Genomic DNA, 26,979 nt, shown 5'->3' on the forward strand with positions numbered 1-26,979 from the left:
CAAATGTCACTTAATGGACTCCATCATTTTGTAAGCTCCTGCCCCATTCAAATGCTTGATTTTGTTTAAGCAGCTGCTTTTAACTGTTTTACTAGCAACGTTCTGCACAAACTTGGAGCAGAACTCACCCAACCCTAAAAGCTCCGCTTTACAAGCAGGTGGTGGGGCATCCCTGATAGAAGCCAAAATCTTTCTTGGGTTTAATACCGGTCTTGCAAACTTCATGACTCGGATACATGTGGAATTCACAAGCAGATTTGCATTTCGTGATTTCAGCAGCCAATCTTGTTTCCTTCAGGATGCTCAAAACTGTTTATCATGATGGTCTGCCTTGTTCCCCGTAAGTATGTCATTCTGGAAGAAAACACATTTTTCATTTTAAGAGCAGGAAAATGACCTTACAAACTTAAAGCAAACGAGGTGTCACAAATGCAGTAAAAGTCCTACTATCTGGATAGTCACCTGATTCTATGCGGAGGTCATAATTGATGTGGAAAACCATTTTACCCCCTCAGTTTCTCCAAGTAGCTCATTTATCTTTGATAAAGGAAACTTATCAATGACATTCTTAGTGAGAGCTCTCAAATCCAGGCTTGTCTGGCCACTTGCCTTGTGTGCCACACCTAACTGGGCCAACCATTCAATGCCTTCAACTGACTCTATAAAACCATTTATGTTCAATTCAGGTTGGACTTCCTCTGTCCCAAAGTTAGAAATGTCCCTTTGTGTCAGACGAATATATGCCCCCTTTCTTCGCTAAAACATTCAGAGAATCCCTTAAGTTCTCTAATTTCTCCTGAAAACTCAGGGAAACATTCCTTTTGCTGTCCTATTGTTTCTTCATTGTCAATCGACATAACATGTTGCTCACTGTTGGGATTCAATGTTACTCCCAAAATCGTCTGAGCCATCTAACCAAAACCAATGGTCCACACTCCTATATACAGCTTGTGCTTGGCTTGCCTATTTTTGAACGTAAATAGCAAGGCCCTGACCCTACCACAGAAATTTGTTCACCGGTATAACTCACCAGATGCACATCGGATGGAAGCAAATTTCTTCCCCACACATTACAAAACTTACTGTCCAGCACTGATTTTTCACAGTTGTGTAAGGAGACCTTGAATCCACCACTATCTGTCCACACTCCCAGTGGTCCTGTGAAACTGATTTGTTTTTGTACTGGCTCACATTTTACCCTATTAGTTCTTTCAACCTATTTACTATTTATAAGCATGTGTGCTGCAACACATTTGGCCTTATTCCGCAACCCTTCATTTAATTACTGGGTGCATCCCCATGAAATAATCTGAATGGAAAGAATATTTTTAAAATAATTTCAAGCATAGTATACAACGCATTGGAGGAATTATCCCCCTTGAATGTTACCCATTTCGGACCCAGAGGAATTTATGGGCAAATGGAGTAGGAAATGAGGGTTGAAATTGACAATGGTGTCTTTAAACATGCCCTAAAATCTTATGATCTTGGTGATCACTCTCAACCCACAGTATGTAGGGCAATTGCGATGTTTCATTTTGTCTTTCATACACAAGGTGCATCTAAATCCACTGATTGTTGTGGCTCTGGAAAAAAAAATGAGCCATTTCTCGCAAACTTAGGACATTGCATGAAGAACTCCTAAGAGATCAAATGATCATGCATGCATGCAAATGATTCTAATCTTCAAGAAATGTTACGGGTTATTGGTGACTTCCTTAAAGGAGATTGTCATGGTGCTAAAAAGCAGTGTTATCCAAGATGTGCTAAACCCGCCATAAGGAGTACAGTAGCCAATTCATCACCTAGTCTCTTATGTAGGACAGAGTAATTTGACTGTATGCAAGATCTCTTCCAAGCTCAGATCTAAATCACAGCCAATGAGTGTTCACAAGAATTTCCAGACTAAATTGCTGCAAACTACTACACAAACACAAATGACTACAAGTATTTAGATGTAGCAGTACTGTCTGTCTAGAGGCTGAATCATTCTTATCCCTAGCCAAACAGAAGTGTTTATAGTGAGAATGAATGTTGGTGTTATAGCACACAGGTTTGATAGTAAATAGGTTGAAGCCACTAATGAGGGCAAATATAAAAGCAAATGAAAGAAAAGTAATCTCAATTAGTAGAATACAAGCTATTACTGGCTTGGAAGCCTGATGTAAAAGTTTCCTCAAAAGGATCTCTAAGGAGGCAAGATGGCCGCCACATTGGGTCATGCAACATGACCTGTGCAGAAGACACTACAGGCAGCAAGGTATTGTTTGCTGGTTATAGGAGTGTCCCAGTGTCAGAACCTCATGCATGTGAGATAAGCATGAGGGGTACATCAGTTGTCAGCGCTAGTGCCTCACGCCACACTGCAGTATAAATGCTTGCCAATATATTCTCGCTAGGCCCCGAACAGGAGACTAACCACACAGCTTACTCCATGCAGTCCAAGCAATCCTCACAAGGTTCCGACCGCCTCTAGGCAGGATTGCGTTGAAATATGTAAAGCCACAAAAAAAGTCATAAAAGTACTCCTGACAGTATAGATCAGTTTGTAATCAATCCAATATGACGCAGGTCATGGAAATAGTTGAGGGTTCTAGCTGGCAAGCTGAAATATCGGTATAGGGGTTCCATAAAGACATACCTGATCTCCCTCCTGAACATGAAATGATTCTAAAATCTAATCTGAGTTCTAAGTAAGGAATGATGATGGTTTAAATGAAATCTTAGGGAAATTTTGAAATATTAGAAAGTGTCAGCGTAGTTGAGACTCCAGCAGAAGTCTTCCAGCAAAGGAAATAAGTGATTAGCATGAAGCTTGACACTTGCAAGAATAAAGGAAGGAGATGTCTGTACCTCTCAGTCTAAGGGAATCTGCCTTAACTTATAGCAGTGAAAGCATTAATTAAAACAAACTTCAACATCAGTTGTATCCCTTCCTGCCCTCCCCCACTCCCTCCCCCCCACCCCCCAACCAATCATCTCCTTGTCTGTTGTGCGCAGTTACAAAACACCTGAATTTCTTATCCCACAGAACCTGGACAGTTATTGCAACCTTGAACATCCCCTATTGCTTACAGGCAATGAATGGCACCAGCTGTTCTTTGGGTCTCCACATCTCTTGCAATGATTTCTCTTTTCAGGACTTACTATTAGCAAAACTAATACATATAACAGTGCTCCTTTTCTCTAGCTAATGAAGCCTTAAAGTGCCTGAAAAAACACACTATCCAAACAAAATGTTTTAATTGAAAGTCTTTAGTCAGGACAACTTTAACCATCATTGAATGCCCATTTCGAATACATGATTATACATGCACATATATAATTAGTCAAAACAAATGCTTAACAATAAATACTGGATTCTGCAAACACAACTCGGTGTATAAATATAAAACCTGAATAATGAGTACATGTATTCATATTAAATTAACATTAGTGTGCACATTTATAAGGTTTCAATCGTTCAGTGGTTACTCTTCATTAATTCGTCTAAATGTTTACTGTGCACTTTAAAAATATTAAGGTACATAAATATCAAATGTAAATGCGTATTTACGCAATGATTGTGTAAAGTATGTAGGCTAAATTGTGCTGCTCCACTAGACTAATCATTTATGATGCCCAAAATTTCAATGGGGAATTATGCAAAGGTGCATGACACCAATTGTAAAATAGTTATTCTGGACCCAGTATGAAATAAAGTGCTTTGCTACTACACACCTAGTTTGTCCGGAGCTTTAAGATGACTTCCCTTACCCAAACAAAGCTGTTAATCGGCTCCAGGTTCAGCTGCTGGTACAGGTGTTGTATAACAGCCTGATGCACGTTTATTTGGAAGCAGTCCAGATATGTGCTGTCCAATTGTAACCATCTACCCATCTGATGTGCATAGGCATACTGTAAAAGACATGAGAACCATCCATGCAAGATGCTAAGGTTTACTTGAGGTGCAACATTGGCTTAACCTTACCAGCTCGTCAAAGTGCTGTGGCAAGTCTGCTAGACCTGCAAACCAAGAAGACTGAGCTTTTTAGTGGTAGGTATCTACAAGCATGATTCCGTACAGGTCTATGTAAACTGATAAAGTTGCAAATAATATCCTGTGATTAATTTTGTTAAATCTCCAATCGCCAGAAACATACATCTTTTGGCATACCTTCTTGCTATTTGCCCTCACTGAATCTACCTGCTCTTGCAGTTTGCCTGTTGTATTTCTTTTTCAACACCCTGAAATTGCTGGTGGGGTGCACAATTTGGGAAGTAGCAATAACATTATTTAAGGCTTTAACAGGTGGATATACTGAAGTTGCTTGAGCCATAGTGACCTTTAATTTGAGTTTGCATGGAGGTGAATGAGACTATGGGACCACCAGTTCATCCAAAATGTGGTTATCAATGAATAGAGGCTTGATCATTTATCAGACGAGAACCTGATTGCAGACAGATTCTCCGTCCTTCAGGAGTAAATTGCTTCTTTCGGTTATGGGCAGGATAGCCGTCAGTAGAATAGTGGTGCTCTTCCACTTCTAATACTTCAGTGAAATCACATGGTCTTCTGACCTGCCATTTCAGATCTTAATATTGCACTGAAGAAATGACATATGGGGAGGGCACAACAAAGTCTCCCTGAAACTGCAACTGCCAAGAACAGTAGTCGAAGTGGCTAATCTAAACTTTTATTATTTGGAGCATAACTCCAGTTGGTGGCAAAATGATTTGCCAGTCCATGGGGCAAAGAGGTATAAAACATGCAATGGGTGATACATGGCGCTTTAACACATGTATTTTCGAAATGTGGATGATGCCAGATTCGGAGGTACTGATGAACACTGCCCAGCACAGTTGGAAATAGGTGCAGAAACCAATGTTAATGAGGTGGCATAGGCGCCTAAGTTCCTGCTACAGAGTTGGTTGGAGTTCACCAAACTGACTTTGAACAGGTCAGGATGGGAGGAAGAAGGTGCTACTGACTCAAGATGACCTCTATAAGGGAGGATCTCTACATAAATGCCACACTGCAGAAGGCATGCCCCATTTGAGGTCGATTTATGGTCTCTGGCCAGGGTCCATACTTTTAGGTTGTTACATAAACTTAGCAGGCTCTACATCAGGATTCATTACATCATGAGAGTTCCTTCATTAGTTTTTACGTCACAGGTAGGTGACTTTACATTGTGTATGTATCTGTAAAATATATGCATAGACATTTACTGTTTATATACTTATATACATATATGCAGGTTCTGTTTCTTAAATTTGTAGTAGTATTTATAAAATGAAATAATATAAACAGGTTTTACTTTATAAATGAATTCCCTGAAATTTAAAGTGTAAATTTGTAAAAATTGGTTAAAGTATTTATAAATATTTCATTTTTGAAAAATAATTTGATATATAGGAAATCCACCTTTTTGGTGTCATCCCAGATGTTTTCACCTTTTGCTAGACCCAATTGTTGGATTAGGAAATGTACTCTGGATTAGATAAGGTAAAGTGCATAACGTTTGTTCTCCTCCTTTAAACATATTACATTGATTTATTCCTGATTAGCACATTAAACTTGCCTGCAAGCCCCTAGTACATGGAGTTGGAAGAGAACCCAGACCTGAAAATTAAATTCCTCTTGTGTACTGGAGCATCAATTGTGCCATATGTTAGTGGTAGTGCAACCATGACTACAGGCGTACCCTACTGTAATGAGATCTGTATTTGACCACTGACTCCATCTTGGGCTTAGCTTAGCCGCTAGCACAGTCACATTGGTGGCCACCAGCTACAGGCTCCATTTTTTTATTCAGCTTAGCCTTATCTTTGCCACCACGATAAAGGTGCAAGTATTTTTCAGTGCAGATGGTTATGGAATGTTTTTCATTCATGTTTTCACTATGTTCTTATCAAGATCTAAGGCATAACATGGGAGTCAGAGAGAAGGATGTGCTAGGATGATATTTATGGTATGACACGGAACGGTTTGGTTTTGGAGAAGCACCTTGGAATCTTTGCCAGTTCAAATGTGTTCCTTTCAAAACTGACCTGAAGTAGCCAGCATTTTTTAACAACTTGCCGAGCGGGAGGAGTTTTCTAGAATTCTCTTTGGCTTGATCAAGGTATGAGACCGAAACCGCATTGACCACGAAGTGAATCAGACCTCTGGCAGGATTGGGACGCTGATGCCTGTCATCTTTCCCGTGAGGGTAGATCTCTCTCTTCAGGGTCTATCTAGGGTCAACGACCTCTTGGCAGGAGAGAGATGAGGTGAATTCAGCTGTGCCCCATGGTGGTGAATTTTTAATTCTTATTTGCTTCTCATTGTGTATGAAAATATAACTATGTATATGTATCTTAGCATCTATGTATTTGCTGTTTATAGATTGAAGCAGAGTATTAGTACATGTTTTTAATACATTACTGTGACCATTTTTTAAGGTGCACTTTCAGTTGTACTGACCTTTCCTTGGGAGCCTCATGGAGTGATTTAATAAATATTTCCTAGACTAAGAGTTGCATACTAGAGATTATTTTCAGTGTGTTTTTTCTCGGTCCGAATTGAAGCAAAACACCTAGGTAGCCTGATTGCTGAAGTTGAAAACCTGCACTGTGACCTGACAAAATAACCTTTTGACAGGTAAAGACCTTCCTTTTAAGTGTTAGTAAATCACTTATGTATAAACCCTGTAGCCCGCAAGGCTAGGTGTGATATTTAAACAGGAAAGGTAGAAAATAAACTACTATGTCCCTTTGACATGCCGAAACACTATCTTCACTGTGGCAGGCCTAACTGTCCCAAGTTGGAATTCTGTGCATTTTAAAGTGCTACTACGTATAGTTTTGGAAAGGGCCCAGCACAAAACGGTTAAACTGGTATTTTAATAGTGAAGTTGAATTTGGAATATATATTAAGGAAACAGTTAAATTTCCCTCTGTGAAGTTCCTGTAGGCTAAATTGCTTCAACTCTTGAGCAACCCCCAGCTTGTGCTCATTCCTAGGTGTGAAATTCCTTCGAGGAACACACAATGAAATTACATGAGTGGACAAAGATGACTAATCGGAGCTCAGTGCAATATACACAATTGGGTCTGTGGGCATTCTGTTGACACCAATGTCTAATCTTGTATGATGGGTCTGGTGAGCCACATGTAACACACTGGTGCACCTGAGAGGCAAAACACGGTCCCAGGACAAGTCTTGTGTACACCCTGATTGCTCGATGAACTTGCTTTTGTCCTACCAGACTTTTGCCTTTGTGTTTGTTGTGGGTGTAGTACTGTTGGATGTGGAAGGAAACTAGTGATTAATACAGTAGACTCCCCTACACAGCCACAACTTTCAGAGCCCAAGACTTTCACTATTGAAAATTTCTGGACACATGACATTTTATGCCTGTCTACAGTAAGTCAAATTGAAATTAATGAAAGTGGGTAGGGAACTTTCCCCTTAGGTTAAGGAGTGCCCATTGGCACACTCCAACCCACTACTTGGTGCCAAACATGAATGTGGCATTCCATCGGGACACTTTTTGGAGTTGTGGGTGATCAGAAGAGGGCTGGTCCTGCTTTCTGAAGTGAGATCTGTGATCCCCCTTATCCCTGATAAAAGTGGACTACAATGGTTGGTTGGCTAACCCATGTGACTACAGGTACACAGCAAGCTGCAAGAGAATTTTGTTAGGAGTAACCACCTCACCAGTGGCAACTGAACCCTGCTGTTGGCCTTTGCCTGACACCCTTTGAGACTCTAAGTGCCGATCTGAGGTTCTTTGGACTTCAAAAGTGTACTGTTTTGGGCACCAGAACAACGTTTTGGATATTTTTAAAAACCTTTCCCCCAGTGGGATTTAAAGTTTTTCTAAAAAAATAAAAATTGACTTCCAGACTGAGAAACTGGGTTCCTAGTTGGAAGATATGCACACCCTGCCCATGTAGGGACCACAATCCTAATCAGGTAAAGTCAGATACGCACTTTAAATTAACCTGTGCTCACCCTCTGGTAGTTTCACACAGCAGGCAGGCTTAACTTAAAAGGCAATGTGTAAAGTACTTGTGCAACACACCAGTAACACAATGAATACCAGGAGTAAAATGAGACCAAAACGACAAATCCAGTCAATTTGAGATAGCAAGTTTTAACACTTAAAGATTAAAAAAGTCACTAGTGATCAAAAGGTTACTTGAGGTTGTGAGGGACCAGTACAAATCCAAAGTTCAGGCTGAATGCATTGGAGTGTAGCTTGTGTGGAGCGAGTGATGTCAAACTTGATGCAAAGAGTCCGCCTCCATCCACAGGATCAATGACGAAGCACCTCGAAGTGTTGGTGCTGATCTATGCAGTTTATGAAGGCTTCGGTGTCGAACCCTTTTAGAATGCAGGTGCTACATTGATGAGCCGCGCTGTCCATCTGCATTGAGCCACAAAGTCTGTCAAGACGATGTCATCTATCAGCTGCTTCGGTGTCCTATGGGATGTTGGCTCCAGTCTGCTGAAGTCCCTGATGAATCTATGCCAAGGTTGCTAAAGCTGCAGAACCCCAATTCTGAGGGGGCACATCAGGCAAGGGAGGGTAGGAGGACTGAGATGGCAGAGTCCAGCACCACCAGGAGAGTTGTGGACAGTGTCACTGAGACTACAGACGAAGAGGCGGCAAGCCCTTGCAGTCACCTAGGTTCAGGCGAGATAGGTCCAGTCCTTGTCTTCAGCAGGGCAGCTCTGCAAAGCAGAGAAGCAGTTCCTTAGAACAGTCAATCCAGGCAGAGTGGTTATCCTTACGGCACAGCAGTTTTTACTCCAGCAGTGTTTGTCCCAGGTTCAGTAGTGTACCTGTTTGTTGGGGGTCTGACTCTTATACCCAAATGTGCCTTTGAAATGGGGGTGACTTCAGAGCTGCTCCTTGAAGAGCACAGGTCCCCCTTTCATACCAGCCCTGGATCCAGACTATCAGTGGGGGTTTATTAGTTTTAGTCCTTTGTGTGTGGACAGGCACTTCCCTATTGAAGTGTAAGCCAACCTTCCTGCACGAGGAGGCCCCTCAGAATGCAGATAAACGCAGATGATTCATTTGTCACACACCCTTCCTGTATTTGTGGCTGTCACCTAGCCCAGGTGTGTATTGGAGGCAGGTTGCAAGGCACACAGAGCAGAGAAATGTCCACTTTCTAAAAGTGCCATTTCTAAATTAGTAATGTTAGCTCAGACATGTCCATTAAAGAGGACTTATTACCATTCCTATGATATGAAACATGATGTAGAACTTTCTGTTCAGGAATTAGTTTAAGTGTGGATTAAGGAATTCCCAATACTGGCCTATGATAGGTGTAGGCCTCACAGTGAAAAATAACTTTCAGGCTTTTTTGCACTACCAGACCATGTAAAACTTAAAAGTACATGTCCTGCCTTTTATTTACATAGCACCCTACCAAATGGGCTATCTAGGGCCTATTTTAAGGGCCACATATGTAATAAAAGGGGAGCTTAAGGCTTGGCAAGATGTTTTAAATGGCAGTGGAAGCGGCAGTGAAACTGCACACAGGCCATGAAAGGATATTGGCGTGGATGGCACCATCAGTACTGCAGGCCCACTAGTAACATTTAATTTACAGGCCCTGGGTATATGGTATACCACTTTATACGGATCTTGCAAGTAACTTAAGTATGCCAATTGTGTATACACCAATGTTACCATGTGGTAGGAAGAAGCACATGTGCTTTAGCTCTTGTCAGTCCATAGCCGACAAAAATACTGCAAAAATGCGTTGCAAACAGGCAAAACAATTGTGGGAAGACTACCCTAAGGCTGTCAGCCAGAGCCTAATTGCTGGATGTGTTCTGACTCTGGCTTTATCGTGGTTGCCCTGAATTTGCACCTTGGTCATGATCTACGATGACCACTGACTAACTGCTGCTTTCTTTTCTTAGTGACTTTCACTTAAATCTAAAATTCATATCTACTGCCCACCCTCCGACTTCCCATAGGATTTTAGTTTGGGGGTCGTTTTGTTTATTAAATATTACTATAGGTTTCTTTATCAGTTTGGGATTTTTATTTAGTACCCAAAGTAAACCCTGTGTGCTCTGTGCCATCGCTACCAGGAGGTTGAGGTCAAGTTTAATTTAATGACTTTAATAGTTTGCCCTAACTAGTTGTGACTATTCCTTTAGGTGTCATAATGACACAAAATGAAAAGCGTGAGGAGAAATCAATTACTAGATCACAAATTACTTAGTCTTCTGCTCAGATTCCATAGCACCCTACACCTGTTCAAACACTTGTGTACTTCTTGGCATTGCCTTTTAATAGAAAAAGAATGTTACAATCCATATAGACATTCTGCCATTAATGTAATTTATAAGAAAGTAACACATATAAATAAGTATACAGCATATCGAAAGTTTACCCCATATTGTATGTTAATTCTTGCATATTTGTTCATTTCTTGCCTATCCAAACAACCATTTTGTGTACAGCAGGTGGTACATATTATGTTTAGTCCATGATTCACCTCAAGCTAGCAAGGATAAGGTCAGACCTATTAAACAGTCCATTCGATGGTGCAGACTCTTCCGCTGAGATTTTGCCAAAATTGCTCCTCCATGTACAAGACTCACTGCTGTGTAATCATTATGGAAAATCTGTGAACCCCCAAACTGGTGATTTCCCTCTGCGTATAACTGCTTTAGCAAATCATGCAGTCAGCCTACTCATGTCTCCTCAAACATACACTATCATACAAGAGCTTACCAGATTTTATATAAATCTGAAGACTTCAAGAAAATTCATATTTACACAAACATAAAAAGAAATTCAATTTGCGATATATTGTCATACCAAAATGGAAAGCAGGAGGGTAAATTGACAGTGTTAGCCCAAGGGCGGTGAGGTTAGTGGAGCCTCTCTGCATTTTATTTGATAGTATTCCTTGAGGTGAGCTGTCATTTACCCCAAATATAATCAAATTTCCTACAACAGGTATAAGGATTTGTTTTTAGCTTTTTATTTTTTTGAGGTGGAGTTTGTAAAATGTATTTGAGATGCAGAGTGTATACGGTTCATAGGTTTTTAGGCCTCCGGGCTGGGGGCATGTAAATAACTTGCATGAAGTGACATAATTTAATCAGTTACATTTAATTAATGAAATTTAGGTAATTTTTTAAGTATAAAATTAAAAATTGGATCCTTTTTTAGAATGCAAAGTTGTATATTATGCTGGTGGTGATTGCGTCAGTGTAGTTATGGTTAGGCCAATTTCCATAGGAAAGGAATTTTTAGTTTGGGTAATGAGTTTTGGTGCCATTTGAATCTGCATGAAACTGTCGAAGGTTTTTTCCCTCTTTGGGGCTTCAAGGCACGTTTTACACAGCTTCATTTAGCAGCGGCCAAAAAAAGGGGCAGGGTGATAACTGCGTTCGAAGTGTTTAATTTCCATTTGAAATTCCATAGGAAGGTTTTCTTCGATGGAGTAGAAATTTACACAAGGAAGTTCCTTTATTTGGTTTACATTTGTTTAGTAGTTTTAGAAAAAATCATTCCAAGTGGGTCCCCAGTTGGGCATGAAGTTACTTTTTAGAAAAAGTTAACTAACATTTGAGGGTCGGATGATATCCGCTGAACAAAGCATTCAAGGAATACTGATTCAAGAATTTGAGTGGCTCCCACAACATTGAAAGAAAATGTTGTGGCAGTCATTTGAAGGACTTGGGGACTCTGTCCTGAAGAAATGACTTAAAGGGCATATAACAGGTGGGATGAGCACACCCTGATCCTGACCACCTGTGTTTAAAATTGGAAAAAAAATCTAATTTTGTCACAATCTGCAGATCCATAGGCAGGACTGGCAGATCCTAGAGGCTCTCCCAGTGTGGATTTAAGGATTCACATTTTGAATCTGTTGCGCAAAAGGATTTAAAAAAACAAAACAAGAACAACTGAATGATCTGACAAGACATGTCCCCGCAGCGTTGCACCCATGTACAGTGGGTTTTGCTAAGGAGGGGTTACTGGCACTTAGCTGGTACACTATCACTTGTGCAATCTTTATGGCTGTGCATGGTCTGGATGTGTGGTATCAGGCAGTACTGCCAAGTTAACACCTACCCAGCATGCCACCACCTGGGCAAGCTTCATGTAGTGAAGAGACCAGGCTGTGCTGATATCCACTGCATATGGTCAAAAGCCATGAATAATAGTTGTCTGATGCTGGCAGAGCGTGGGGGCACAGGCCCTGAAAAAATGGCAGGCCCTACAGCTCACCCTTGCTATGCATTGCCCAATGTCTGTGTGCAAAAAGGGGTTGAACAGCCTTCCCAGTGTCCAGTCAATATTTTGCAAAATTGCTCCCACTGCCACCACAGACTGCCGAAGGCCATCTGCTACTGACGGTACACTCATGAAGGATGGTTTGCAGGGACTGTCCACAGGTCACACTTTCTACTGCATGTAGTGAAAGCCCACCTGTTGAAGTTTGAGAAGATTTATCCAACTGCATCAGTTATTAGCAAAACAAGGTCTTCCTATATATTTTTATCCAGCTCTCTTCACAGTGGTGGAGATAACTTCAGTGTAAAGGTGCTCCTGACGTACCTCCCTCAACGTAATGGATCCCTGTAACAGCTGTTGTAGTAATGATTGATTCATTAAACGGACATGGCTGGAAGAGACTGCAGGAACCTAAGAAGCACAGTACTGAAAATTATGCTCAAAAGTATCCCTACTCTAGTAAGCCTTGACAAAAGTGACAGGGAAGACCTTACAATGGGGACAGGATCACAGACCTGGGAAATGAACTATGGGAATGACAAGTTATCTTCAAGTGATAACCTAGGAATGCAAGATTTAAAATGATCCAGTTTAACGTGATTCATTGCACTTTACAAACTCTAAGATTTTCATTGAGGTGCCTGATAGGTACACTTGATGTTGAGCTGGGAATGCTGACCTCTTATGTATGTTTTAGATCTGTAGTTGCAAAAACACAATTCTAGAAAGTTTGTAGTTTTGGCCTGGTTATTGGCATGCTGTCCTAACATACAGAACTCTAGGGTGTAGCAACACCAGAGTGACTGGGTGGCATACAAAACTTCCATAATTGACAATTTGTAATGACAAAGCGGCATGAAATGCAGAGGCATGCATAGAACATAGTTGTTTTCTGTGCACACGACACCTGACATGGTGGATGGCTCCAACAAGGTAGGTCAATTATACTTTGACACCCTAACCTAAGACTTTTCCTGCTGTACTGGATTTATGCAGACCCTTATTTGGACTCAGGCTAATGGAGAACCCCCATGACCATAGAGTTGACAACTGCAAAGTATAAGGGGAGTAGAAACTTGAACCAGCATAAGATCTGTGCATACCTGTTCTAAATTACATGTAGACATGTCATTGATATAAATGTTATAATGGCTGTATTGGTTTGGCTATTCCAACAGGTTAGCGATAAGTCAAGACCCTTTATATACCTTGGAGCTTCACTTGATGTGGTATTGCCTTTCTTTATGAACTAAACCACACTTAACACATGGTCTTCACTTTTGTTAGTAGTTTGATAACAATTACGGTCTTTATTCATTTTCATTTAACTTGTGGACTGTCAAATGCAAAAGTTCACATTTATAGGTTGTGTTTTGACATTGGTTTTGGGAAAATCTATTTGCATTGAATTGTAAATGTTTAAGTTAATGTGCTTTGGGTTGTGTGCAGTTGTGGAATGTTGGGGGGGGGGGGGGGGGAAGGTGGCGGGGTTGGGGGGAATAAATAAAGTTGCCTTCCTCTCTCTGCTGTCCCCCGGGTCCTCGCAGCAGGCACAGGCTCCCAGCCTGCCCTGCAGCCAATCCGAATGCTTGCGGCAGAATGAAAGCAGCATTGGCCGGAGCGCCCTGGCTGGGCACTCCAAGGCAGAGTGGGAGCCTCTGCCTGCCGTCTCCAACCTGGCAACACAGTGCTTGGTTGGAGAGAGCCCAGTGTGCATGTGTTTGGCCAGCCCGAGACGGCTGGCCAATCATACATGTGCATTGAGGGGAGTGCTATGCACTCCCCCTCTGTCCCTGTCATGCCCCTTGGCCCCACCCCTTTTACAATAAAATGGTGATAAACATAGTTTTTTATTGTAAAACGTTTGCTGATGCTGGTGGGTGAGGGGTCTGGTGACGCTCCTCTGCCATAGAGGAGGAACCACCTCTGGTTGTGTGACTAGTTATGTACCAAGTACATGTTACCACGTCTCTTCCATTGAGCCTTCTCACACATCGCCCTGCTCTTGCTGCAATTAAAATGTTATTTGTAGCCCATTCTGGAGCTTTTTTGCGCACAGACCGCACGACCTTTATGCACTGTTAGTTAACACCTTGCTTTTCAATGTGTTGACCTATAGATGCCTTGTAAACATGACTAAAAGAAATAGTGCTTGCAGGAGTTCTTTTAATTTGGTGCAGTGTCATACCACTATTTATCCTGCAGGTAAAAACTGCTCTGTGGATAATGGAGGCTGTGCACAGGAATGCAGGAATGAAGTTTGGGGGGTAAGGTGTTCATGCGCTGCTGGTTGGAAGCTTCAAGATGATGGTCAGAGCTGCGTTGGTAAGCTACCTTTAATTTTTTTCTCGCTGACTGAATGTTTGTTGTTCTGTACGCTGCACTTGCTCTGATAGGTTTTAACATTTTTTTCCAAACCCAAGTGGACCAGTGGTGTGACGTGAAATGGTAGGGCCCCCTGCAGAATGTGATGAGGGGCCCCCAACTCTTCCATATCTGATATTCATTGACCTACAGCTGAATGGCGGCCCCACTGCACTGAATTCATCGACTACAGAAGCATGAGTTTAACCCATCCATGTCCTAGCTTTCCATCTGCTTTTGCATGCTTAGTTTCAACATTCTTTCTCCTTCTGTGGGTACCGAGCAATTCTCCCACTGCCCAGTTAGATCACCTTATTGTTCCTGATGCTACATTCTTTGCTTGTTCATTCCTCATTGTCAAGGAAAATCTACCCTGTTATCCCCTCTGTTCGACCATGATCTCCTAAAGCATTAACTGGTAAGTAGATAGCAGAGAAGCTGGGTATTGAGCTTTCCTTTCAGCTTGGTTTTTCTCCTAAACCTAGAACTTATACAATTGTGAATGGGGTAGTAGCTCAGTGTGCCTGTGTCTCTCCATGCTAATTTTATTGTATGGCCCGGTCTTTGTGTCCTTGATGTATACAAATTGCTCTTCAGTTTTTTCTGTTAACTTCACCTGGTTACACTAGTCATTTTAACTTGTATTCTTAAGGTTTTCGATGTATTATTGGTATAATATGTGGAGTAAAGCAGGGAGACCCAAGATTCTCCTTCAGTAATCTATTTTGCTAGTTGGATTTGGTTTTAGTAATGCAATGTTTTTCAACATGGCAGAGCACAAAGGAATTTGCAGATGTGTTCCAGCGATACATTTGATCAAATCCCCAAATTAAAAAACATTTTTTATTAAAGTTATATTTTGCAAGCTGAGATGTTACCTCCATATGTCTCCACTTTAAATGGTTAACCCAGTCTGAATCAGTGCAAAATCAATCATTAAGCCCAGTTTGAACCTTTGCCACTTATCAGTCCAAATGGAGAATGAGTGGGAACTCATGTGACACATACCTGTATTAGAGTAACTGATCGGGGAGTGGGGACATACACATTTTCGATTTTTTTTCAATTTTTATTTCAAGGAAAACCCCTATAAAATACATAAAACAAAACCGAGTAATAAAATGCATAAAATATATTCCATAAATAGATTATAAACTATGTAGAACGAAAATCATAAGGCCTTTAACTACATCATACATCCATAGAGCATATACAATTGCTTAGCGTGTCACAGGTGCCAAGGCAAATATAAATATTTGGGCATGGCAAAGACTGTTACCTTGCTGTTACCTGTTCCTAATATACTTGGTGCACGTTCATAGTCTTGGAGCCTTGTTCCTCCAGATGGGAATTATCCATTTAATTCTGAAATACAAGTATGCTGGACAGAAGAACCGAAAATGGTCTATTGATTGTGTATGCACATTGCAGGAAGGACACGTTTTTGGGCAATCAATATTTGCTCGCTGATTACTGCAGAAAATTTTAACTGATAGTATTTCAGTGGGAAATTTCATAAATGATCTCTCAGTTGGTTCAGTCTGACCTAAAACAATTAAAAAAAAAACTGTTCACCCTACAGTACATTTTTAAAATCTTAAAAGATTTAAAGTTTGACCAACATCTTTCCAGGAAATACAGCCAATATCTAACTTTGACAGTTAATTCTGTCAGGACCGGAGGCAGGGATTGTTTTATTTTCCTTCCTTCATTTCTCCAGACGCTTCAAAGACCAAATGTCTTTCCCAGAAGACCACAGGTGAGAACTACAAAAAACAGCCAATCAACAAGTGCAGTCCATTTAAGACCCCTCTCCGTCAACACTTCCTCATTCTTTTTTCCTTCAGGGAGAAAGATAAATGTGAGCGTTCATTGCATGAGACTAAACTATTGTCAGTTTTTCGTGTTCTGCTTTGTCACCTGGTGCTGTTTTGCAAATTCACTCAGGGACCTGCTGAATGCGGTGAGGCTGGTCGGCCCCTAGGGGTCGGGGTGCTTCTGAGGCATGCATCGTGCTATGCCCCAAGGGAAGCGCAGCTATTCTACTGTTCCTATATAGACACCTTCCCTGCGGTTGGTTACTGTCTGCCTCCCTGAGCGCCTTGGAAGCCTGTGCACCCCAGCTTGGGCTCTCTATTTGATTGTGCAAGTGACGACGCCCAGATTGGGTCAGTAACAAATTTAGTTGCTCTAGCCTGATTTAGGGGAGCGCTTCACACTGTTGCTTCATGGACTGTACTCAGACGTGCTGTCCCGCATTAGTGAAGGGAGTTGCCCCAGGGCTTGACTCCTCGTGCACTAGTGCCTTCAGCCCACAAACTGTATCTGGGTTTTTTCTGCTCTATTGAATACTGGCTGTGTCTTTCTGACCGTGCTGGTTCCTTTCTGCTTCCCTGAGTTTGCCCAATCTGCCACAGTGCCTTCTTTTTATGCACCCTCCCAGGGGGGTTCCAAAATCCACTTTCCAAGTGCTTTTGAATGCTCTGCCAGAGTCCTGTGCATCTACTGAAAGCTGATTAAGGCTGTGTGTAGACTTTAACACTAAGCTCTGGCACCATGTAGGCCGCAGATGAGGATGTCCAATAGGAAACCATTTCAGTCCTCCCCATTGACAATGAGTTATGTGAATTGGTGCACACCTCCATCTGTCGTGCTGTGGCCTCAGCCATAGAGCCTTTTGAGAAGAGACTCCTGCAGTTGGCCTAATCCCACCCATTGCCCCTAAACCTCCCTGGGTTTTAGCACTTAAGGCCACACTAGTAGGCTTGGAACAACCAGCGCTTAGTGCCCATAAGCACAGACTGCAATATGGAATAGATATGATAGCCTTTGACAGGGTAAAGTAAGCGTTTTTAGAGCGCTTAACCTCTCCCCCACTGACTGCATCTGCAGACACCTTATGCAGTCCGGCAGAGGTTTCCTAAGTTCTGCCTTCTGGAGATGCAGCTGAGGATTCCCTTGGACTCCACTGATGATGCTGGCACCTCTAGACCATGGCACTCAAATCCATTGGTGGCCTCAGGCACAGGTTCCCTGACTGGACTGAGTGAACCTTCTGATCTGCTGGACCCGGAGTATTTGGTCCACCCCGCTTTGCCGAATTGTTCCCCTCAGATAAGGTAGGGTGATACATGGCCAGCCGTCTCAGGAAGCCTCAAAAGAAAGGTCTCAGCAAAGCTCCAGGTGGAATGCCCTCGCCATTCTGTCAGGCAAAATTGCCCCATCCCCTGAAATTAATTAACACATGCCCATTTTCCTCCAAAAATGTTTTAGAGACCCTAAGCAGGTGATAGACAGGTCTTTGAAGTCCTGCCAGCACATGGATTTGGATGTTGGTGGGTCCTCTAATCAAATCCTTGAACTGGCAGAAGAAGCAAAAACGTTGGGCGCCACTCTCTCCTGAGGTTGATCGTTGGGCGCTACCAGAATTAATCAACTTTCTGGGCAAGGCTAATTGTGCAGTCTCCACTGAGAGGTGCTGTTTGTTGCTCATTATGGTGGATCCTAATCTCGGACATCACCTCCACAGAGGCTGGAGTGGTGATGCAAAGGGGAGGGGGTCTTTTCAGGGACCCTTTAATTTTAATTACCCTGGTAATTTGTAGCATCATTCACATCCCTGGATAAGGTCCAGTCCTCAATCGAGAAGGTCTTCCAGCCCTTCCTTTTCATTGAGGCCAGTTGTGGCAGAGGGTGCTCAACCAGCTGCTTTTATGCTTAAGGCCGTCTGAGGAGACAGACCTGCTGCAAGAGATGACCACACCCACTCACTCACAAGAAGGGGCCGAAAAGCCAGAAGAGGCTCTGCCAGAGTTCATATCCAGGGATTCTAAACCAGTAAGTGTTCCAGCTCATTCCCCATCCCAAAGTGGGGGTTGGTTAGCCAGGTTTCTCAAATTGGGAGTCTCTGGGTTCTGAAAATGGTTCAGGGTTTCCAAATAAGCGTTTATGGCTCCCCCGTTCAGTTCTTGCACCCTCATCCTTTGGTTTTCTTCCATCAACAGGACAAGTTAATAGTTCGAGGACTTGCTACACAAGGAAGTGATTGTGCTCTCCCAACTGAACCTGAGGGGTTTTCTGAGCAACATCTTCTTGGTGGAGAAATGGATGGCGGTCAGCAACCAGTTATCAACTTAAAGGAGTTCATTGGCTGGTTGGTATACCGTCATTTCAAGATGGAGGGAATCCATCTCCTTTGACCTGTTGTGCCCCAATGACTGGTTGGTATGCTTAGACCTCAGATGCATACTCCATGGTACCAATCTTCCCTCCGCATCAGTGTTTTACAATTCCAATGGTGGGGGGGGGGGGGGGGATAATCTGAGTTCAAAATCCTCCTTTCTGAGCTTTCTTAAGCACCTTGGTGCCGCACCAAGGTCCTAAACTGGTGTTGGAGCACCTGAGAGCTCAGGGTTACCACCTTATATCTTGATAACCTCCTCCCGATGGTTCAATGTCCTTTTCATTTGAGGAAACAGTTATAGGAAACAATTCACATCCTGGAAAACTTTATCATAAATGCCAAGAAGTCACTGTTGGTACCATCCAAACAGACTACATTTCTGGGTTTCATCGTAAACTCTAAACTCAGTATACAGGACTGTCTTTCTTCCAGGAAGATATCGAAGATCTGCAGGGAGTTGAGGAAGGCTTTGACCAAGCCTGCAACATTACAGCAGGTGGCTCAGATAGTGGGTCTTCTCTCCTTCTATCCAAGGAATATTTCCATGTCCACTTCATGATAGGTTCCTTCAAAGACTCAAAGCTTTTCACTTGCACAGAGGCCTGCAGTACTCTGAACAGGTTCCTCTCACAGAGGTAGTGTGGTCAGATAAGATGGTGTTTGGCCCACATGGATGCGTGCAACCGCCAGGCCATCCTTTGCTTAGATCCGAGCCTAATCATTGAGTCCAACACCAGCAAGTCAGGTTGGGGTGCACGTTGCGGCGACTCCTTCACAGACAGAAAAAGGTTGGCAAAGGAGCAGGGCCTGCACATCAGCTGCCTGGAACGCATGGCAGGCTCCTTTGTAGTGCAGTGTTGGACCAAGGAGAAGGCCAATTTGTGCATGTTGCAGACGATGGACAGTCTCTCAGTCCGCTACATAAACCACCTAGGTGGTCCCCACTCCAAGGTTCTTGCAGACCTGGCCAAGGAATTCTGGGGCTACTGTTTGGGCAATAATATTTTGGTCCTATTGGAGTACCTTCCTGAGACATCCACTCAAATTGCAGATTGGTGCTAGAGGGAATGGACAGACAAGTTTGTGCCAACTACACCCGCAAGTCTTTTGGCAACTGAATTCACAGTGGAGCTGTTTCTTGGTAGATCTAAATTCAGCCTGTTTGGATCATCAACTTGCAAGGTACTTCAGCTGGAAGCCGAATCCCCAAGTTGCAGCAACAGATGCCTTCCTTCAGGAATGGACGAAGGAGACTGGTTATGCATTTCCCCTTTTTACCATGAGCACAAGCAGGTATGGAGACAACAAGCAGATGTTTTTCTGATCACGACCCTTTGAAGGTCTCAAGTGTGGTTTCCAGGTCTTCTGGAACTTTAGAGGGATTTTCCAATCCTTCCCCATGTTTCTGATAGTCTTAGGAATCCCATAGGCCAGAGTCATCCGTTAATCCTAAAGGGCCATCTTCCTCTAATGGTGTGGTGGATTCCAAGAAAGGTGGAAAGCCTGGACTTTCATAAGAGACTGAAACACTTGGCACCGGCCTGCCCCAAAGGCACCTCCAAACCATACACTTCTGTGTGGTCCAGGTGGGTACGTTGGTGTCTTCAACACAGTGAGGCTACCATGGGGTTCCACGTTCTGATTATTCTTGGCATCCCTGGCATCTCAGGGTCTAGCCTACTGAGCAATCAATTCTTATTGCTCTGCTATATCTGCAGGGCATTGGCTGGTTCAAGGGTCTCTTGTGGGTGAGCATCTAACTGGATTCTATGCAGCAGCTCACTTTATCTCTTCCTCTGGAAGCCTGCTACTCTAAGCTTTGGGATGTAAATGTAGTGTTAAATCTTTTTTTGCTCAGAGGCAGAGGAATGAGTATCTTTCCCAGAAGGCCCTTTGGATAAACTGATGAACCTTTTGTCTTTGGTCTCCCGTTGCAGGATCTCGGATGTTAGAGTCCTGGATGTTTGAAGTAGGGTTTTTACCCAACAAGGAGTCACCTTTTACATTTCTCGGAGAACTAAAACGATTCTAGAATGGTTTCCAATCTGACTTTTGATTTGCTTCCCAAACTGTGGTGTGATGTCTTAAGGTGTACGAGCAGATGACCGGAATTCCAATCCCTGATATTCCCAGTAACACCATTTTAAAGAGGTGTCCTCTCCCACCATTGCTAGCTGTGTCCATTGGGCAATGCAAGAAGCCTTTTCTGTGGGGGCTAAACTAGAGGATATTATGAATGCAGCTGACGTCCTCACTCTGTTTAAAAGGTTGTATTTCAAACCTGTGATCTGGTGACCTTGGTGGTGGAAAAGCTTTAAACAAACACAATCCTCGCCTACGGTCCTGACCTAGAATGAAAAATTTCCAAGCTATCGTAACAAAGTTTCAATTCTATTAAGGACACAGAGGCGAGGATTATTCCTGCCCTGATACATGGATGACCAACCCATCACAACAAATTGCTTGTACTCTTGTTAATTCTCCCTATTGAAACTTCATTGGGCCTAAGTATTCAATCTTTGAGAATTGCTTGTATATCTGACACCAAATTGAAATGTTAGTTGGTTGATGCCTTTTTTGGTGGTGAAATGTACAGTTTGCACAAACAAAATAGGTTTTCTGGAAGGTTATGACAGTGTGTGTTTTATTTACTATTTGTTTCCAGGCAATGACTCCACAAAACTTGAATAGTGTGGTGATTCTCCTGTCGCATCATGAAAGAGGAGGTGTTGACGGAGAGGGTGTAATTGTATGGGCTACACTTGTTGTGTGGCTGGTTTCTTATGTAGTTATTTCCCACGGTCTTCCGGGTAAAATAGTTTCTTTGAAGCTGCTGGAGTAATAAAGGAAGGAAAAGAAAGCATAATCCTCGCCTCCATGTCCTCAATAGAATTGAAACTTTCTGTTACGATAGCTAGGAAATTTTTCGTGCCTTAGTGATGGTCTCTGGGTTATCTCCGGCCTCCTGGAGGTCCAACTTGTAAAACGAAGACGTGATATAACCATACCATTTTACAGTCCTTGTCCATTTCTATGTTTTTAAGACCGCAATCTCATTCAATACAATAGTTTAAGGTTGGCTGATTCTGTTGCTCTTTAGCCACAATTACAGAATTGAAGGCACACTTTCTGTGATTAAGAAGTGCTTTCCTACATTTCTATTTTATGTGGACACAACTATTTAAATTCCAATTGCCACACAGTTCTGCACCCTATAAATCTTCACCCAGGTCTTCGGTGCAGTATAGTTCTAAAACATGATATTGGACGATAGATGAGGATTTGCATGAGTAATAATGAAAACACTTTTGAACAGTCAGTTGACTTTTTTGATCTCAGATGTCCAAGATAGCAATTCAAATTACTTTACCCTTTCCAGAAAGGTTTTGCCCATTTTTTTTTTTTTAACCACAGAAGCTCCTATGTGGATGAAATGCATTAAACTGTTTTACTAAGACTGATTTCCAACCCATGCTGTGCGCATATGTTTGAAAATATGTAATTAGGGTTTCACTGCCCTTAGGGTTTTGTTCCAGATAAGGTGTCCACTGTGAAGGGCAGGTATTTTCTGTTTAGCTAATGTGGGAGAATCTTGATCACCCTGTTTATATGTGAACAGGGGTAGGGCCAACAACCAGCCCTGGCAAACCTCAAGGCCAGTATTAAGCCGGCCAGTCAGATCACTCTTCTGCCCCCACCTAACACTAGCATAATTATCAGTGTAAAGGCTTATTATTGGCTCCAACAGATTATCTGGCATTCCCATTTTCCTTGTCACCACCCAGTGCTTGGGTCAGGGCACCAAATCAAAAGCAGCCCTGAAATCTGCAAAAAATGTATAAATAATCCAGTTTCAGTGCAAGACTTTTCCAAAGCAATAAAATAAACTGAAAGACCTGGCTGTGGTTGTAGTGTGTGATCTGACCCCTGCCTCAAAGATGGGACAGAAATTGTGACTCAATCCACTCATTCATCTTGGCTAATAGTGACTAATAAAAATGTTATGTGCATTATCAATTTGGTTGATGAGCTCATTGTTCCCAGGATTGGCATGATTTCCTTTTTTATAAACTGGAAAAATCCCTGGCCCTCAAAGGCTTTGGGATATCAGCACTGGATAAGATTGCATTAGAGAAGACATTTAAATAAGGACCCCAACTTAAAGGCTTGAACTGATGGAGAGCTCCTGGACCCCTATACAGACCACCTGCTTTGCCAGCTTTTACAGCATTAGCAGCTGCCACTGTTTCCTCCAACATAAAGGAAATTGGAGTTGCGGTTTCCACAGGATCCAAGTTTTTACTACCAATGTCCTCCACCGAAGTATTACTAATGTCAGAGTGAGTAGAGGTCAGACAAATGCTGGTGCTAAATCTGTGGCTGCACATTAAACGAAACATCCCTATTAGTTTTTGGACTACCATGAGGTAGAAGCTAAAAGGACCTTGTATAAATAGTTTTCAGGTTAATGACCAATTCTCACTAATGTTTCCTCCCACCTCTGCTTGTATTCAGAGCCGGCTTAAATTCTTTCCAAGCTTGATATCTCAGCCCCGTTGCCTCCTGTAATTGCCAGTAGCAGTCTTGATTTTTGGATAACTGCAGTTATCAAACCAAGATATTTCTATTGGTTTAGAAAGGGATGGGTTCATACTTCGTTCAAGATGTTCTGAGTGCTGCAAGATTGGATGTTGATTTTTGGAATCTGTAGCTGAATGGTTTAAATGAGGTCCGAGGATATTTGCAACAGTAATACATATAGTAAAATATATACACTGGCAAGCCCATCTGGCCTCGTGACTACAGGCCATTATATGCGTCTCCTAGTTTTATCATAAAGGGCGACATAATGAGTTCATAAGTAGACTTCAACAGGTCAATCAGATGAGAATTTTTCATGATTGGAGTCGGTCAATTGTGGTCACTGTTATTTCTATCCACCTTTCATGACACAAACTGGACCCAGGGCATACATTAATCAAAATGTAATTCTATTTTATTATTGTTTCCCCTCTTGAAAGTATACATTTTTTCCCTGTCCCTGTTAGATCCCCTACTACAAGCTTGCAGACCACTTTGTTTTTGTAGGGGTGGAGCTGGGAATGCCGGAATATGCCAGGCCTCGTGACTCTAAGGTCTCAAAGTCCCCAGCCAAAACAAGAGGGCAATTTCCACTGCTCTGTGCCAAAGTCAACCTTCAGCTGTATGACAGTAAATTTTAGTCCATGCAGGGCCTTGATTATAGACCGACATTTAAAATAAGGGCTCGTAGCAGAGGAGAGAAAAAAACCTCAAAATTGGGAGATCTTATAGCCAAGATCCACGTTTTACAGGCTAAGGACAATTTTATCCAATTGACCAATCCTCAAGATGGATGACCAGAGGCTGAAGGTCTAGAATGGACACTGAAGCATAGATACCCAGATCTATAAACTGGTGCGAATGACGAGATTTCTTGAAAAACACGTAAATGAAAATCAGTAAAGGCTTCCAATATTGAGTCATTGTGTTTAGCCTTTGATCCCGCCACATTCCAAGAAAACAGCCACAGTGAGTGCTGATACATATTCCTCATGCTTTGCAGGATTCAAAAAACACTTTTCCTAGGTCGATGGGATCTTTTCACCCAGTGAAGTGTGGTAAACATGCACAATCAATTCCAAACAAAAAATGTAAATACCGTGACCCATGTGGCCACGGAAGAATACTCCAGTCACAGTAAACGTTTTAAAGCTTTATTAACCACAAAGCAAAAATTACATAAACAGTGTGCAGAATCAAGTTGTAAAGATAAATGAATACCGTAGGCTGAACAAATCTATGAAACACGTTTAATCTACTCAACATCACAATTAGACATTGAAGAAAAAAGCATATTAATAAAGCAATCACTTGTGAGACAAACATGTTTCAATTCAGGCTGTGGGTATATTAGTCCAGACAAATTACAAAGATTCAGAATTCAGGGATTGGGGCATAGGTTCTCCCTACTGCTAACCAAATCAGGACATGAATGTGTGGGAGCAGGCTACACATTGACAAAAGTCAAAAAGACAAGGCAAATTTTGAAAAGCATCTTTCTTGGACTAAATTAGACTAAAACATAAGGGAGGTTTCAGCATGCTAACTTATACTCAAGAAAGCAGGTCAGGGGAAATAACATTTACATTAAAATATCTCTCCTAGGATGAGCATTCAATTCAGTTTTGTCAGCAAAGCATGTAGATTATCAGCAAAGTCCATTAGAGGCACCATCGGGGGCAAGTGCTGAACATGGGCTCCACATGAAAATTGGGAACATCCAAGGGACAAGTTTACAGAACAAGATTCAAAAGGGGACGGACTCTGAGCTTGCAAGTCCTTCCCTAACATACTTACTCCAGACAGTTTGGTTCATTCAATGAGTCCACATTGAGCAAAAGGGGCAATATCCAATGAGTCCCTTGGCACTATTCAAGTTTGCAACATAACAGCAGGTTAACATGTTTGGTTCAGTGTTCTCTCCTGTTTCTGTGTGACTCCAATAGTTTAACAATTTGTACATCACTTGTTGCAATCCACGTTCCTTCTCATGGCACAAGACAATGTTCTCCTTTCTAATGAACAGATCTGTTAAACTATAGCACTCCTTTGAGTCATGTTCCCATGTTGAAACATCCAAGGGTACTGCAGTGTTGAACTTACACATAATGCAATAGGGCTCTTTACTAATCATTGTCAAACAACCTAGTTAAAAATGTAGTGTTGGAGAAAAATATTTTGCTTGGCTGCATATATGAAGACTTGAGGTCTAATTATGCTAGCAACACAAAAGGATGATGGACGGAGTGCTGAACAATGCAAACATTCACCCCCAGTCACAGATCTGGGTTTAATCCATCGTTCTTCTGCTCACCATGCCACCCCAGTTTGGACCCAGCCATATGCAAATGAGTCTTGACCCTGTCCCTCATGGGAACAGTCCAGCTGAACTGCCAAGCCAGGTCCTCACTGGACCGGAAACAAGCATCCTGGGACCCGGTTTCCGGGTTTCACCCTTCATCAGCCAGGCTAGCTTGAATCCAGTGGCACAGCGAGCAAGGGACCCAGGATTTTGCAAAACCATTGATCTCATAGCAACCATTCCCATATCCACAAGCAATATTGCTCCAGCATAGTCAGTAGATATCTTATCTACAACTGTTGACACCTTTATTATCTTGTGGTGATTCAAGATCACACCAACTGACGTAATAAAGGCACCAAATATATCACCTGTAATCTGCTGTACTAGCCTTCTTCCTGTCCTGAATTTGGGTGTCTCCTTCCAGACTGGATCATCAAAATTGTCCACATGGTAGAATTTCTGAAAAACTACCCCTACATAGCATGTACAATACCAGCCTTTCGGCAGGTTGTAATAGCCATTTTTCCCACAAATGCAGTAAACACCGGTTACAGCAGGGTGCTGTCCATTTAACATAAAATGAAAAACACTCAAACTCAGGCCTACGTTCCCTAGTTCCTATAAATTGTCAGTTTTTGACTTTGGCCTGTATAGACATAGCTTCCCTACATGTTGCCAATCTAAAGCGAAGAGTCTATGTATCACCACCTGCACTAAGGGGTAACCTCTTTCTGCCAATCCTGTAAAACTACTCCTTTTTCTATTGCTTTTCTTCTGTTATCCACTTGGTTAATGACATTTTTCTCAACTTGTGAGAATGTAAGTTAAATTATTCTTGTGCGCATATGCAGTTCCAAACTTTACTGTTGGTTCAAAGAAACCGCCTACTGTCTGTTTTTAGCTTTAGCAATACTACTCAGATGTTGGTTAATAGGCACAAAGGAAAACAACCTAAATGGAGTAAAAAATATTGTATATAGTCTTGGTTATTCAGTCGGGTTAGTAAGACTGCAGCCATTGCTGATAAAGGTTGACTGTGATTCCTTCCTGCACTGAAGAAGGGATGTGTACAAACATATATTGCTCATGTCCATGGTTTCAATGTATTCACACAGTAACCTGTAGTATACATTGGAAGACAAATCTCCCTTTGATTCAAGTTGAGGCAATCTCTAATCCTACAGGGATCTTGTTTTGTATGTGACTCTTCATGCACTGGTGTAATTGTGCTCAACCTTTTCACACACTGAAACCAGCAATCAAAAGAATATTCACAGTAACATACTATTGCTAAGCCT

At 42.1% G+C, this 26,979-nt stretch overlaps 1 protein-coding gene across 1 annotated transcript in view; it reads left to right on the forward strand.

The window, feature by feature from the left end:
* LOC138298467 (low-density lipoprotein receptor-related protein 2-like) overlaps positions 1-26,979 on the forward strand; it is a 1,267,625-nt gene that overhangs the window by 247,747 nt on the left and 992,899 nt on the right. Inside the window, exon 6 of the mRNA XM_069236878.1 lies at positions 14,454-14,573. Within this exon, the coding sequence (XP_069092979.1) occupies positions 14,454-14,573 (120 nt within the window). The remainder of the gene's footprint in view (positions 1-14,453; positions 14,574-26,979) is intronic.

This window comes from Pleurodeles waltl, chromosome 1_2, assembly GCF_031143425.1.
Source record: "Pleurodeles waltl isolate 20211129_DDA chromosome 1_2, aPleWal1.hap1.20221129, whole genome shotgun sequence".
Taxonomy (NCBI): Eukaryota; Metazoa; Chordata; class Amphibia; order Caudata; family Salamandridae; genus Pleurodeles; species Pleurodeles waltl.